The sequence below is a fragment of the Neoarius graeffei genome, chromosome 28 (genome assembly GCF_027579695.1).
Source record: "Neoarius graeffei isolate fNeoGra1 chromosome 28, fNeoGra1.pri, whole genome shotgun sequence".
In the NCBI taxonomy this organism is placed as follows: Eukaryota; Metazoa; Chordata; class Actinopteri; order Siluriformes; family Ariidae; genus Neoarius; species Neoarius graeffei.
In genome coordinates this window covers 46,307,312-46,321,634 of record NC_083596.1, presented here as the reverse complement: position 1 = coordinate 46,321,634, position 14,323 = coordinate 46,307,312, and the positions used below count along the sequence as shown (strand labels likewise).

Below are 14,323 nucleotides of genomic sequence, written 5' to 3'. Positions count from 1 at the left end.
ACCTTCTTGCTGTGAGGCGACAGTGCTAACCAGATTGCTGTTTTAGTGACAAGCCATTGTACCCCCAAGAGGTACAGTAATGTACTTTATTTTCTAAGAGTGAGATAATGAGATGAGATATTCATTTACAAAGTTTATCAATTATGTTATACAGATACAGAGACAGCCATTTGATTGACATTTTATGAGTTCACATTAGCCAATCACAGAGCAGGAGGCGGGACATGTCGAGGGAAAAAAAAACCCCAACGTCCTGGGAGGAGGAAGTGATGAGCTAAACGCGTCACACAATGTAAATATGAATTAATACAACGCGATTTTGACGGTTTGTGCTTTAAAAAGCAAATCTTCGGTTTATTCGGGAGTGTTGGTCGAGTTTCAGGCTTTCAGGAAGACGGACTGTGAGGAGAAACCGAGTGAAATGTGTTACCCGGTTTGTTGCTAGCTGGTCAACTTAGCAGAATGAAAGACTGAGGTAAAGTTGAGGCTGCATTCGGTTTCAGACGCGGTGGGGTCCGAGGTTCTGGTTCCGGGTGAGAAATAAGAAGAGCCTACTTTGTTTTCTGTGAAGAAAAGCGCTGTGCCGGGTTGGTATGCCGGTAGGTTATTAACTAGCGTATTGTTTCACCGGGGAGGACGAGGCTGCTTTGCTCTGTGTCGTTACTGAGCGCGGTTATGGCGCACAACCACGAAAGTTTATCCAACTCGGGTCTGTGCGCCGAACTGTCTATTTCCTTCCATGATGAGCTCACGGCGAGCATCCAAAGCGCCTTCGGTGTCGCTGGAGAGCTCGCGGTGGTCGAGGTGTCCAAACTGGTCGGGAAAGCTTTCCGTGATGTGCGCGAGCACCTGCACAAAACCCTGCTGGCGAACCGGAACCTCCAGACCAGGCTGAGTCTGGCGCAGACGGAGCTGCGCGCTGCCCGGACCCGCCAGACGCGCGACATCGCCGTGAACACGAACCCGGTTCCGTCCGCACCACGAATCGATTCCTCGCTGGACGTCAACCGGACGCACAAAGACGCCCCCGGTGATTCGTATGCGCGTGGCACGGAACCGTTTTGCAAGATCGAGTGCGCGCAGGACGTTAAACCGAATCTATCAGCAGAGCAGTCTGAACACCAGTCACAGGAAGGTGAGGTCTGAGCCTGGGAAGCAGAATATTTTTGTTTGTTTTTTTTTTTCAAGGTATAAAATAAATAGAGAGCCATTCCATAACAATACAACAGAAAATCTAATAAGAATCAAGTCAAGTCAACTTTGTCAAATATGCTATACATTAGGGTGCATCAGTTGCCCTCACTTTCATAAAATCTGATGCATTTTTGTCTGGGTGTTCCTTTTCACCAATAAAGACATCCTGTAAAATTTTTTGACCATATTCAAAAGTCTAATGGTGAAACCATGAGGTTCATTTTTTGCCAAAAAACTCTTATTTTATGTTTTCGCGTAAGGTTTGAATCGCAATGTTGGACTCCATTTATTGATTTCTTGTGAGCCAGAGATCATGTTAAGAACCTTTGCAAGGGATTGAGAAGCATTAATGTGATTCATAATACATTTGTACTGTTTAAAAGTAGTTGAACGATGATTCAATGAACAGCTAAAACTCAAACTGTGCTTGATAATATATTTAGAATATGCACTAAAAATGTGTATCTAAGATATTTGGTCTACTCTATAAGGTGCCATAATGTTTCATGAAAAGTGATCGAAATTTTGTCATAAAAGTCATAAAATAGCAGCTTTTTCCATAACTTTGAGCTCGTGGTGCCACCATTAAACTTTTGAATTTTGTCAAAATATTTCACCCAGTGTGTTTTCTTACCAAAAGGAACATAAAAACAAAAATGCATCATGATCGGAGGAACTTTTCATTTTTAGGGGGCAACTGATGCACCCTACTATACATGCTCGACATACAGCACTAATGAAATTTCAGTCCTTTCTGACCCACGGTCAGCGCATTTTTTTAAGGATTTTCCACTAGGAGACCAACTGGTCTGGGCAATACAATCACAGGCCCCAGAGTCCATGCGGCTGCACCGCTGTGGCATATTCTGTGATGCAAAATGGTTCACCAATCACCATACAGACAAACACACTACAGTGACTACACAGCTATCAAGAGCAATTACCAAGCACAAATGTTATGTCAAAGTTACACAGTAATGACATTGGATTCTGACATCAGCCATCTCCGTAACCAAATTTTTTTGTTTTTCCTAACCAACATGATCTTGTGTGTATATCTTATAACATAGATCTTCGTTTTCCTTGTTAAATGTATACTTACATGGTACTTGGTTAATTAATTGCAACTGATTGAACCAAATGATAAGACATAACTTGGTTTAAAATTTGGTCTCCCAGTGAAGCTGGTTTGGCATTGACTAGGAGACCAAATCTGGCCACTGGGAGACCATTTGGTAACCATGTTAAAAAATGCTCTGCCCATGGTGCAAACAGGCGATGCAATAAATAAAGATAGAATAATTGAAATAAACAGTATAAACACTCTAGATAAGAACTAGACATAGACTAAACACTCATATAAATTGGAGCAAATAAACAGTCAAGGGCACTTGAGGTATAGCAGGCAGGGCTCGAAATTAACTTTTTTTCTTTGTGTCCCCCAGTGGTCCCGAATTCTGTGTTGTATTGTCCCGAATGGAAGCAATAGTGTCCCCATTTTTTCCTCTCTGAAATAACCAGTGGTTAATATTATCATATGAAGTTACTATTATATTTGTAACTATGCAATTTTGAACCCTTTATATCATTTTTACAATAAGTCACAAGACACAAGCGACACATGTCCAATACATCATCTACTTCAAAATTAGTTATTGCATTTTCAGTTTATTAAACTTTGGCGATCTCACTGTATGAATAGATACCCGTTTATTTAAAGGGGCCAACTAGCTCATTCAGAAAATGTTTCAACTCCCTACATCTGCAGTACACTTTAGTTGAGAATCAGACCCCTTTTATGTTCATTTCATCTACTTATACCTTGAATATCTGTTGGCACTTATAAGGCCAACTTATAATTTTCACCATTACCGTTATCCATTTTTATGAACTTTCCGTTATCCATTACCGTTATCCATTTTCATGAACTTTCCGTTATCCATTACCGTTATCCATTTTTATGAACTTTCCGTTATCCATTTTTATGAACTTTCCGTTATCCAGTTTATGAACTTTCGCTGCCGGGTGCAAACGTTAGCAACATCAGCATAGTGGCAGGTCCGAGCCTAGCTGTGCTGCTGACTGACTAAACTTTCTGAACTAGAAAGACACCAAGAAAACTCACTTATTCTGTTGAACGGTATCTTCCGTCAATATCATCCATATCATTCCTGTTGTATTTTATAACGTGTCTAACAGTGTTGATTCAGTTTATTCAGTTGCTAGCGTTGCCTGCAGACCAGGCGATGACACTTTGGATCCTGAAGGTCCCGGAGACGTTATGTCTGGGCTTTCAGTTTCTTCCCCGCGGTCGGTCCGCTTCAACCACTTCAGCATTTTTGTTCTGGCAAGAGTCGGCGCAGCGTGTGCGCTAGCAATTCCATTCCAAGTCCATATAATGCGGACACCGGCCGAAGATTCTAGAACAGAATGCGCTGCTCTGTAGCCTACGGATGCAGGTGCATCGAAAGTGTAGCTACTATGTATTTTTCGCTGTTAACGTTTTAAAATTAAAATTGACAAATTAGGTGAATGTCTACGTATGTGTTACGGCTTTGTAAATAATATTAATGTAGAACTTTTTTTCTAGATCTATTTTTTTCCATTGTCCCGGGATTGTCCCAGATATGATAATTTTGTGTCCCGATGACATTTTTTATGGTCCCCGGGACATCGGGACACCGTTAGTTTCGAGCGCTGATAGCAGGTAAACATTAAATAAGCAGAATAAACTAATGGCTGTTAAGGTGAGGTAGTGCGGAATAGTGCAAATGAGCAAGGTAAAGTGAAATGTGCAGTCCCTGAGTTCAGTGTGTTAATGAACGTTGAGAGTGTGTGTGTGTGTGTGTGTTGGGGGAGGACTGTGAGGGTGACATGTCAAATGCTGAAGGGGGGGCAGGGGTGTGTGCGAGCAGAATCTGTAGCAGGAGGAGGAGGGGCAGAACAGGGAGGGAGTTGAGCCTCCTGACCGCCCGGTGAAAGAAATTGTTCTTGAGCCTGCTGGTTTTGGCCCGGAGACTCCGCAGTCTCCTCCCCGACGGCAGCAGACTGAAGAGGCTGTGAGATAGATAGATGGATGGATGGGTGGGTGGGGTCACCTGCAATCCTGATGGCTTTGCGGGTGAGGCGGGAGTTATAGATATCCATTAAAGAAGGGAGAGACACCAATGATCCTCTCAGCTGCTCTCACGATGCGCTGCAGAGTCTTGCAGCAGGACACGGTGATGCAGCTGGTTAGGATGTTCTCGATGGTGCCTCTGTAGAATGTCTGCATGATGGGGGCCGGGACTCTTGTTCTCCTCAGTTTGCAGAGGAAGTACAGACGCTGTTGGGCTTTTTTGGCCACAATAAACCAAACCCCACTCCCACCTATCCACCCTACTCTACCCGCCCACTTACCACCCATTAACCCACCCTGTCCAGGCTGTATAAAAATCAGAAGGGAAAGAAAACAAAAAATGAAAAATAAAATCAAAAACAAAAAAGGGAGCCAAGGTAAATAGTAGGCCATCAAGACATATTGGACATTTCATGGCAAATCTGGAGGCTGCAGGACAAGGGAATCCACATACAGGAGGAAAGGCTGCCAGAGTTTGTCAAATTTAGATACAGCACCTCGCACTAGGTGCCTAATCTTTTCTAGTTTTGAAAACATTAAAGTGCATATTCTGGACCAATTTCGTGTTTTTGTTTTTTTTTATATGAAAGTATGTCCCTTTACATACTCATCCAGAAGGGTAATTTTGCACAAGGCTATCTGTCTACAGCAGAAAAAAATAAAATAACAAAACGCATCTGGAAAAATCCCAAGGGAGCCTGGAGCTAGAATCGTGACGTTACCTGCGGAAGCGCCAGCAGGCTGTGCGAGCTTTGCACGGTTTCAGTGCACAGCCTGTGTAGACCAAGCGCTCCCATTTCTCTCTCATTGCCCGGTCTTTTAGGAAACTGAGTACTAATCCCATCAAGATTGGTTTTGCGACACCCTCCTATGATACATCTGTTAACCATTTTAATAGTTACGTGATAGCGGTGAAGAAATTTGCAGAAAACCACCAGGTCTTTTTCTCATAAACAAACCAGCGCTGACGTAGGATTCAGAAGGAGGTGTCCCGCAGATGACGTCACGAAAATCAATGTTTGCTGGGAAATCCAAATGCAAAGTTTTTTCAGAGGCGGACCAATTCGCCTTAAATGGCTCGATTTCAACTGAATTTTTCTGGTATTGCGCAAGGTAAAAAAATTGCAGAGAATGCAGAATGTTACAGATATTTGACCAAAGTTTAATATAAAATAGGAGAATTACATTGATCTTGCTCCTGAATTTACCCGTGATATGCCCTTTAAGGTATCTCTTATCCAGAGCGTGTGTGAGGGTGGGTGCTGGGCTTTCCAGCATATTAATATTAAACGCTTGGCAATAAGTAAAAGAAATGCAACAAAATCAGATTTAGACCTGGATAGTTTAATTGTATCTGGTAGGACTCCAAATAGGGCTGCAACTGGGCATGGTTCTAGCTTAGGGCTGTTCGATATATCGCATATACTCGATATATCGCCGAAAATTCTGTGTGCGATACATAAAATTATTATATCGTAACTATCGAGTATTTTATGGTCATCTTCCGACTTGCGTTCGTTTCGTGTTTGTTGTGTGTGTTTAAAACATTTCCCGGTGGTTTTCTCCCTGTCCCTCAGGCAGTAACATGAGAGGCTGCCTAAAGGCCAATTTATGCTGACAACCCAGTCCTCGCAGATAGCGTCGCAGACAGTGTCTGCGTAGCCCCCCCACCTTCGCAGACGCTCTGCGCGCACCTCCCAAAAATTGTGACCACCGCAGAAGCCTCGCAGACAGCGCCGCAGACAAGAGGGCTCTGATTGGTCCACTCTACATCCGCTGTACACGCACTTCCGCTTCCCTACTTTCCTGGTTTGTTTTGTTTTCACGGCTGGCATTTTTAAAAACACGAGCGAAGATGGAGCAGCATGAAGAGCGGTTGATTGAGGAAGTACGTACATCTATTCGACTCCAGTTCTAGTCATTATAAAAAAAAAAGTTCTAGTCATTATAAGTAACCGGAGGATAAACACTCCACTAACCACACCCACCAACTACTCCTAGCGACTTCGCGCCCCCTTGCGTTGTGCCGGTGAATAACATCGCGCACGCCTTTACTCCCCGCTCAACAATAAATTACAACTGTCTGCGAAAAGCTATCTGCGAAAGCCTTGTCGCACGAGCATGCAGAGGCCTTAAGGGTAAAGAAAACAATAACGTCACGCACTCGCCAACCAATCCCGGGCGACATCTCGGTGCTGAAAGGAACTTCCGGGAAAATTTTCTAGTTTCGGTTGTGTTGCCAGATTGGACGGTTTTAAGTGCGTTTTGGCGGGTTTTGAACATATTTTGGGCTGGAAAACGTCAGCAGTATCTGGCAACACTGCGGGCGGGAAGATTTCCTGGTTCCTGTTTACAGTGCTGACTCAGTTCGTGCAATCGCCGGTGTTGCGTAGGCTACCGTGTAAGCTCTGTCAATTTCAGCGACAAATTAAAAATGGAAGCGGACAAATTGGTTCCTAAAAGAACTAGTAAGGGGTCAGTCATCTGGCATTTTTTTGGATATCGTGAGGAGGACGTGGAACAGCAAATGCCAGTTTGTAAAGTGTGCAAAAAAAACCTGTCATCACGAAAGGCAGCAGCACGACAAATATGTTCCATAAACTCACCCGGTACAGTATGAAGAGTCTCTTAAACTCCGAACTACTTGCCCACGAGCTAAACAAATGACCATAGTGGCCTCGTTCTCTAAAGCCACCCCATATGAGAAAACGAGTCAGAGATGGAGAGCTATAACGGATGCAATCACTAACTTCATTGCCGAAGACATGATCCCAGTTAGTATAGTGGAAAAAAACAGGCTTCCAAAAATTACTAAACACACTCGATCCCAAATATGAGTTGCCTGGTCGCAGACATTTTACAGAGAAGGCAATACCGGAATTATACACATCTGAGAGGCGGAGCCAGAAAACATTCAGTTCAAAAGTGTGCAAAGAGAAAAATGATGTTTTGCAGATCTCTCTCTTCTCTCCCTCAATCTCTCTCTCTCTATTGTGAATGTTCCAGTGGTTCTCAGTAGTCAGGTTAATAACTTGGAGATCTATTTTTTAAAATAATTTAATGAATGAGCACTTTAATTTAGGCTAAATGTCTTTCTCAGTGTTGATCTTGCACTTTACTGATTCGAGCTCTGAGCAGCTCTGTATTGTGTTGCCCCTTTGTTGCAATTTTCAAGATTGTTTTTGCAGTTTGTGCCACATCTTTGTTGAATAAAAATAGTCTTATTTCAATTCAATTGTGATTAATCACTAACATGAAAATTTAAAATGTGTTGTTGAAAACCACCTGTAAAGTTAACCAAGAATGTTATTTAATCTGCAGGGATTGGAGTGAAAACAGTAAAGAGTAAAAGTTAGATTTTATGGGGTCCTTTAGAGGAGATTTAAATATATCAAGATATATATCGTAGGGCTGCACGATTATGGAAAAAATGATAATCACGATTATCTTGATCAAAATTGTAATTGCGATTATTAATCATGATTATTCTTGATGTTAGGGAAATCACTTAAATTTTATTTCACTATATTCAAACAAACAATATGAACAGCTTTCAGTGCAGAATGAAATTTAAAAGAGAAATTCTGATTTCCAAATGACAAATAAATGAAATTTATCCAAGAAATTACAGGATGAAGGAACTGAAAACTCAATTACATAGCATTATACTGAGGCCTACAAGTTTTTAGCTAGAAAGACCAGCCTATCAACATGCTCTGGCTTTAAACATGAGCGAAGGCAGGTCACAGCATTGCCTCCAGTGCTAAATAGTCTGTTGTTCCGACATAGTTAGCTTTTCTCTCTCACCTCAATCTGTTACCTACTCTCACGCTATCACCCCTTGAAGAAGATACCGCCGCACTGAAGCTCTGCGCACTTGGCCAGTGTTGCCAGATGCTGCTGATGTTTTCCAGCTCAAAATATGTTCAAAACCCGCCAAAATGCACTTAAAGCCGCCCAATCTGGCAACACTGCACTTGGCTTGCTTGCTTATTTAGGCGGAGTAATGAAACCTTACATGCGTCGGTTCGCCCCCTAATGGTTTGGCGGAGTATTGGTCAAAAAGTGCTTGATCAGATATGCAGCAGAGCTCGCGTTTTAAATGGAAATAAATCGCGATTTTAATTTAATCATGGCAGCCAAAATCGTGATTTTTCGATTAAATTCGATTAATTGTGCAGCCCTAATATATCGTATATCGTGAAATGGAGAAAATGTATCGGGATATTCATTTTTTCCCATATCGCACAGCCCTATTGTCACGGTTTGTAGCAAAATGGGCAAATGCAAGTTTAACGACTGCTGGCTTGAATGCAATGATTTCGTAGACTGGTTAAAACGTGTACCAAACAATCCGTTTGAGGCGTAATGCACATTGTGCAAAAGAACACTCAAACTCAGCACCCTGGGTGTAAAGGCACCGGAATCACACTCGAAAGCGGAGAAGCACCAGGCTGCCCATAAAAGTCTGCAACAATCGCATGCCATCACTCAATTTTGATCACCGTTGTCAGGTCCAAGCACATCTCGAGACGGTGTATCAGCTAACTCCGTGCGAACTGTAACGCTACAACATGCAAACCGTACGGAATCGAATGCCTCATCCTCAAGTGATTTGCGGGATGTCTTTGGCTCCACTGCAACTTAGTTCCTCATTAATGCAGGAGCGCACCCTAGGGATGTAATGAGTTCATTGGTGAATGATGATAAATTTTATTTCGAAAGTAATTCAGGCTCTCCCAATTTTCTTTTTTTTTTTTTGTGCGGCATAAGTCTTTAACCTGCTATGGTCTTAAAAAGTCTTAAATTGAACTTGTTCAAGCCTGCAGACACCCTGTAAGTTAAAGTACTGAAGTACTTGCTTTTAAAAATACTTAAGTATTAAAAGTACATTTTCTGTCAGCGCATTGTTATTATTGCCACAATGCTTACAAAACCTAATGCCTTTGAAGCAACCGACTGGATTTACTGGATTTACAAAATGAACGCATGCTGTGCATCATGGTGGTTTAATGTTAAGCTAGCTAGTCAGTGAAGCTCCACCTGACATGCTAGCAAACTCTTTTCAGACTCGAAATCATATCGGGTCACAAACGTTACTAGAAAAGAAAGATTTCTACATTCTGTTTATTTGGCAAGATTATGCTAAAACATTTCTGAAAGGACTTCAGATAAGTTAACGTTATTCATCTTAGCGTAACTCTGTTTTTACATGCTAACTAACAGTGTCCAAGTTAACTAACTGTGTTAACGTTAGCCATGGACAAGGCAATGGCAACTTGGTGAGCAAATCCATAGAAAGTCATTTGACTAACCAGACTGCATAGCTATTTCAATGTTATCGCTAGCTCTAAAAGCACAGACAACTTCACTGCAAGCTTTCTCTTGGAATAAAACATTTACATACCTCAATATGCTTCTGCAGGTTGGATGGCGAGTTTTTGTAGGCCGTGATGTGGATTGTTTTCAGCAAACATTTAAAACAAAATGAATCTTTATTCCTTTCAGAAAACTGAAACATGGGTTCATGGGCCATGAGTGCATGCATTCCTCAGAAGAACCGCCTCCTTCCATTCTGCCATCAACTGATCGTGTTTAAATAACGCTGCTGAGAAATCACTGAACTTGACTTTATGCAGTCTATGGATGTGAGCCTAGTGATTACTGATCGGCTGTTTCAGTGTCACCTGGGAAAAAAACAATCATTTTTTAGAAAAGAAAAGGGAAAAAAACATCCAGCCGCTTCATAGTAACGAGGACCTTGACAGAAATGTAGTGGAGTGAAAAGTACAATATTTGTCTTTCAAATGTAGTGAAGTTAAAGTCATAAGTTTCCCAAAAAATTAATACTCAAGTAAAGTACAGATACTCAAAGTGTACTTAAGTACAGTACTCAAGTAAATGTACTTCGTTACTGTCCACCTCTGAAGTCCAAAGACATGCGGTTAGGTTAATATGGGACGGCCTTGGGCTGAGGTGCCCTTGAGCGAGGCACTTAACTCCCAACTGCTCCCTGGGCGCTGTTAGCGTGGCTGCCCACTGCTCTGGGTATGTGTGTGTGCGCGCTCATTGCTCAAGTGTGTGTTCACTGCTTCAGATGGGTTAAATGCAGAGAGGAATTTCACAAGTGTGTGATGAATAAAGTTGTGCTTGCTTTCTTCTGAATACTCAACTGACTGAAACCGGTTTTTAAAGGAGATGCGCAGAACTCTTATTTTTAAATAACTTTCTGAGTGGATAGTATCTCCATCCTTGACTCCTGTATGCTGTATAAATGGGAATAAAATATATATATTTGAGTTAAAATCGACCGCAAAGTTGGCATTGGAGCTGCCCCGCTGAGCCAGCCAGCCCTGAGTGCGTGACATCACTGCAGTATGAGCAATTCCAGCGTTATGGACGTGACACTTGAATTCAAAATGGCAACAAATGACCCAGTGCATGTTTTATTGTCTCCCAGTATTTAAACAGGTGTTGCATATTTTAAGGCTGTACCATACTGGAGAAGTGATAGAACAAGAACAATTCCCATAGTACATCTAGGGCATGCCAGAAAATGCCAATAAAAGATGCGTTATGGATGTGACAGAAAAAGTATCACTTTTCTTGGGTGACTGTACATTTTTATCAAACTCTGTGAAATTGTAAACCTAATGTCGAAATGGAGATATCCATTTGATAGAGGGGTCCAAGGTGAATATTAAAAAATCTTTGTTTAAAATATTTTGTATTTCATGCAGAGTTTCGGAAGGAAAAGTCAGCGTTATGGATGTGACGAAATTCCGTTATGGATGTGACGCGTCTGAAATAGACATGGCATATGTTTAGAAAATCAGCAATTTAACCACCATAACCCTTTGAAAAACTCTCTAAATATCAGCTAAAACTATCAAAGTTCTTAATATTTAGGATGGCTATTGTTTTGCTGTTTTGTGGATTTTAGCATACATTTCTGTGGCTTGTGGCAATAATATAGAATTGTACATGATCAAAGTTGATTTTAGCTTGGGGTTTACATTATAAGAAAGAAAGACTGACAGTGACATATTAGGTTGGTTACAAATTGGTTCAACTTATTCACATCTGTAAAATACAGGCCTAGGTGAGATCTCTGGGAGTGGTTTTGATTTTTTGCATGGTGAGGTTGACATTTACATGGAATTGCCCGTAACCGGTTTTAAGCCCGAGGCCTTTGACAGCTATAGACCAAAGTCATATAAATAAATAAAAGTAAGAAATACCGTTACTGACTTGCTCAACTAAGACTGATTTGATTTCATTGATTGTGGGTTGACTCTCATTAAAACAGGATGGGTGTTTATAACTTGTGCAACATACCGGTACATGTACATGCATGCATTTTCACTGATAAAACGTAAAAGGCTAATTAAATAATCAGATAAACTGAGACAATCACATTCTGAAGCAAAATAAATAATCTTATACCGGTAACTTAAACGCACAAGTTACATGTGTTAATCTAAATGCAGGTAAATGGGGTTTTTTTTTTTTTTTTTTTTTAATCCAAATGAGAGTCAGAGCTTACCCGTCTGTGTTCTCGCTTCTTGAAGGCCAATCTTGTGGTCGATTGTTTTGAAACAATCTGACTTTCAGTTCTCCGTTCATTCGCTTCTTCCACGCAAGGGCGAGATGGCAGCAACATCCAGTTTAGAAATAAGACGGCTGGTCGATTCATTCACTGTTTTTCTTCATACTGTGTATTCCGCCATTACTGCTCGGCTCAGGCAATGACTAAAATCTGGGACAGAACGGGATGTCACCGGTTTTAGCAACAACTGCGGGGAAGTCACTGCCCGAGCAATATGTCCCGTCCCATTCCATCCCAGGTTTTAGCAACAACCCTCGGCTCATTCCGGGAGGACTGGTGCAACTGAACTCGTGTTCCTTATAAATAAATAAATACTTTTCTTGTAGTTTTCTTTAATTGTTGGTACTGCACCCTCTTTCAATACGGGCTTATAGCCAACGCTCCTCAACAGATCAGAGGTCTCGTACGAGTCTTCAGTAAAATGTGCAGAGCAGAGGAGAGACCACTTCATAGCCGCCCAATGTGCCCGTGAACAACTTGTAAAATGCGTCCAAATCTTTGCAGTTTGAACATTCTTGGGCCGTGAATGCATGTTGCTGCATCGGCCAAAAACACATCTACGTGGCATGGCGATAAATTATCTCAAAATGGAGGATCGGAGTTGCAGTCAGCTCTGTGTTTTAGTATAGCGGAAATGGCGATGAGACCAATAGACTTCCTGCTGTGACATTACGGACGTCAAGGTCATTTGCTCAGACCGCTACCTATATGAATCACTTTAATCGTAAAAATTACTATATTAGATTTATTGTTCACGCTTAAAACTATTCCTGTGCCATTCTTGAGGTCTCAAGGCATTTATAAACGAAAGTGAGGACATGGATCTGCGTATATGCTTTAAATACATGGTGAATTTTGGATGCATTTTTATTAGTCTCATCATCAACACCATGGTTCAGAACATCCTAAGTGTTTTCCAAGTTCATAAATGTAATCTGAACAAATTAAGTTAATATCTCAGGAGAAAATAAAGACTAATACAATGCTCGAAAAACCTCATGTCCGATCGTCCCAGACGACTAAAGTCTGTGCAAGGACAAGTAAAACTTTAATGATAATCGGACGACAAATGTTAGTGCTGGCAACCTAAGCAACACAGGCGCTAAGAGAGCACGGAACCAGTCTAAAGTAGCTCGTCTCGTTTCATGGGATATGCATTGAAAAGTTTTATTCATCAACATGACAATATATACGAGTACAAGAATATTTTGAGGAAATCATTCAAATTTCCTTGTTTTTGGTTATAATTCATCGAAGTACAGTATGCATGTGTTTGAGTGTACTGGAAAAGCTTGGCTCAGAGGGGTCCACGCAATGACGCAATTATACCAATTGGCTAAGGGCGACAAGGGTCAAGGACATCGTGTGCCAGCAGCGCGGTTGAAGCGGGCAGGTGTCAAATTTGGAACTTTTATATCACGATTGGAGTTAATAATAAACTATCACTGAATAATGTTCCTTACCTCTAACCAGTATATAGTACGATTTTTTTTTTTGTTTTTGATGGTTTCATATATTTCGTAATGATATAATTTTTATTTTCTAAATATGTATCAACATACCGCCATTGTGGAACGGGAGCCTGTGATTGGTGGACAGCAGACAAAGGGTGTCTCCCATTGGTTGTAAATTGTGACATAAAAATCGTAAATGCATACAGGACACACTGATTGGCTGTTCACATATACCCCTTTTCCACCAAATCAGTTCCAGGGCTGGTTCGGGGCCAGTGCTGGTGCTGGTTCACAACTCGTTCAACTTGCGAGCCAGCTGAGAACCAGTTTGCTTTTCCATAGCTCGGGGTGCTAAGCGGAGCCACGTCATTACGTCGCTGTATACGTCAGTTACGTTGCTGTGTTTGTATAAACCTTGGCGCGAACATCAAAGCAACAACAACATGGAGAAGAAGCAGCAGCAGCAACAACAATAATAATGGATGACTTCGCAGAAAACCCGGTTCCAAACTAAGCACTGGCCCCGAACCAGCCCTGGAACTGCTTTGGTGGAAAAGGGGCAATACTGAAGCCAAGCGGAGATGTCCGGCGTCTATTGCTGTTGTCCGAAGAAAACCACAGCTAAAAAAGTTCTACTACCGGATTACTTGGACAATCTTAGTCAGAAAGAAGCGAAGGATAGATATACATGGAAATTAGAGTTTATTAGTGGTTATGATCCGTACAAAATTCCTCGAAATGACTGGAGTGCCGGTGCAGATTTGTGGCCTAGCATTAGCAACATATTGGACTATATATTCTTTTTCCCGAAAAGTCCCGACACAGAAGAACAGTTTTAAAAAATTACAGAAGCAAGAAAACCTTATTTGTGTAAAGACTTTTTCCCGACACCAGCTTTTGGGAACAGAATGTTGTGAAAGCCAGAGCATTTACCCTCAAAGGGCTTTG

General features: G+C 41.5%; 1 protein-coding gene across 2 annotated transcripts in view; it reads left to right on the top strand.

Moving 5' to 3' along the window:
* Positions 1–244: 244 nt before the first annotated feature.
* si:ch211-284e13.5 (uncharacterized protein LOC793850 homolog) overlaps positions 245–14,323 on the top strand; it is a 39,880-nt gene continuing 25,801 nt past the window's right edge. For both annotated transcript variants that reach the window (XM_060912561.1, XM_060912560.1), the window contains exon 1: positions 245–1,135. In XM_060912561.1, the coding sequence (XP_060768544.1) occupies positions 676–1,135 (460 nt within the window). In that variant the 5' untranslated portion in view covers positions 245–675. The remainder of the gene's footprint in view (positions 1,136–14,323) is intronic.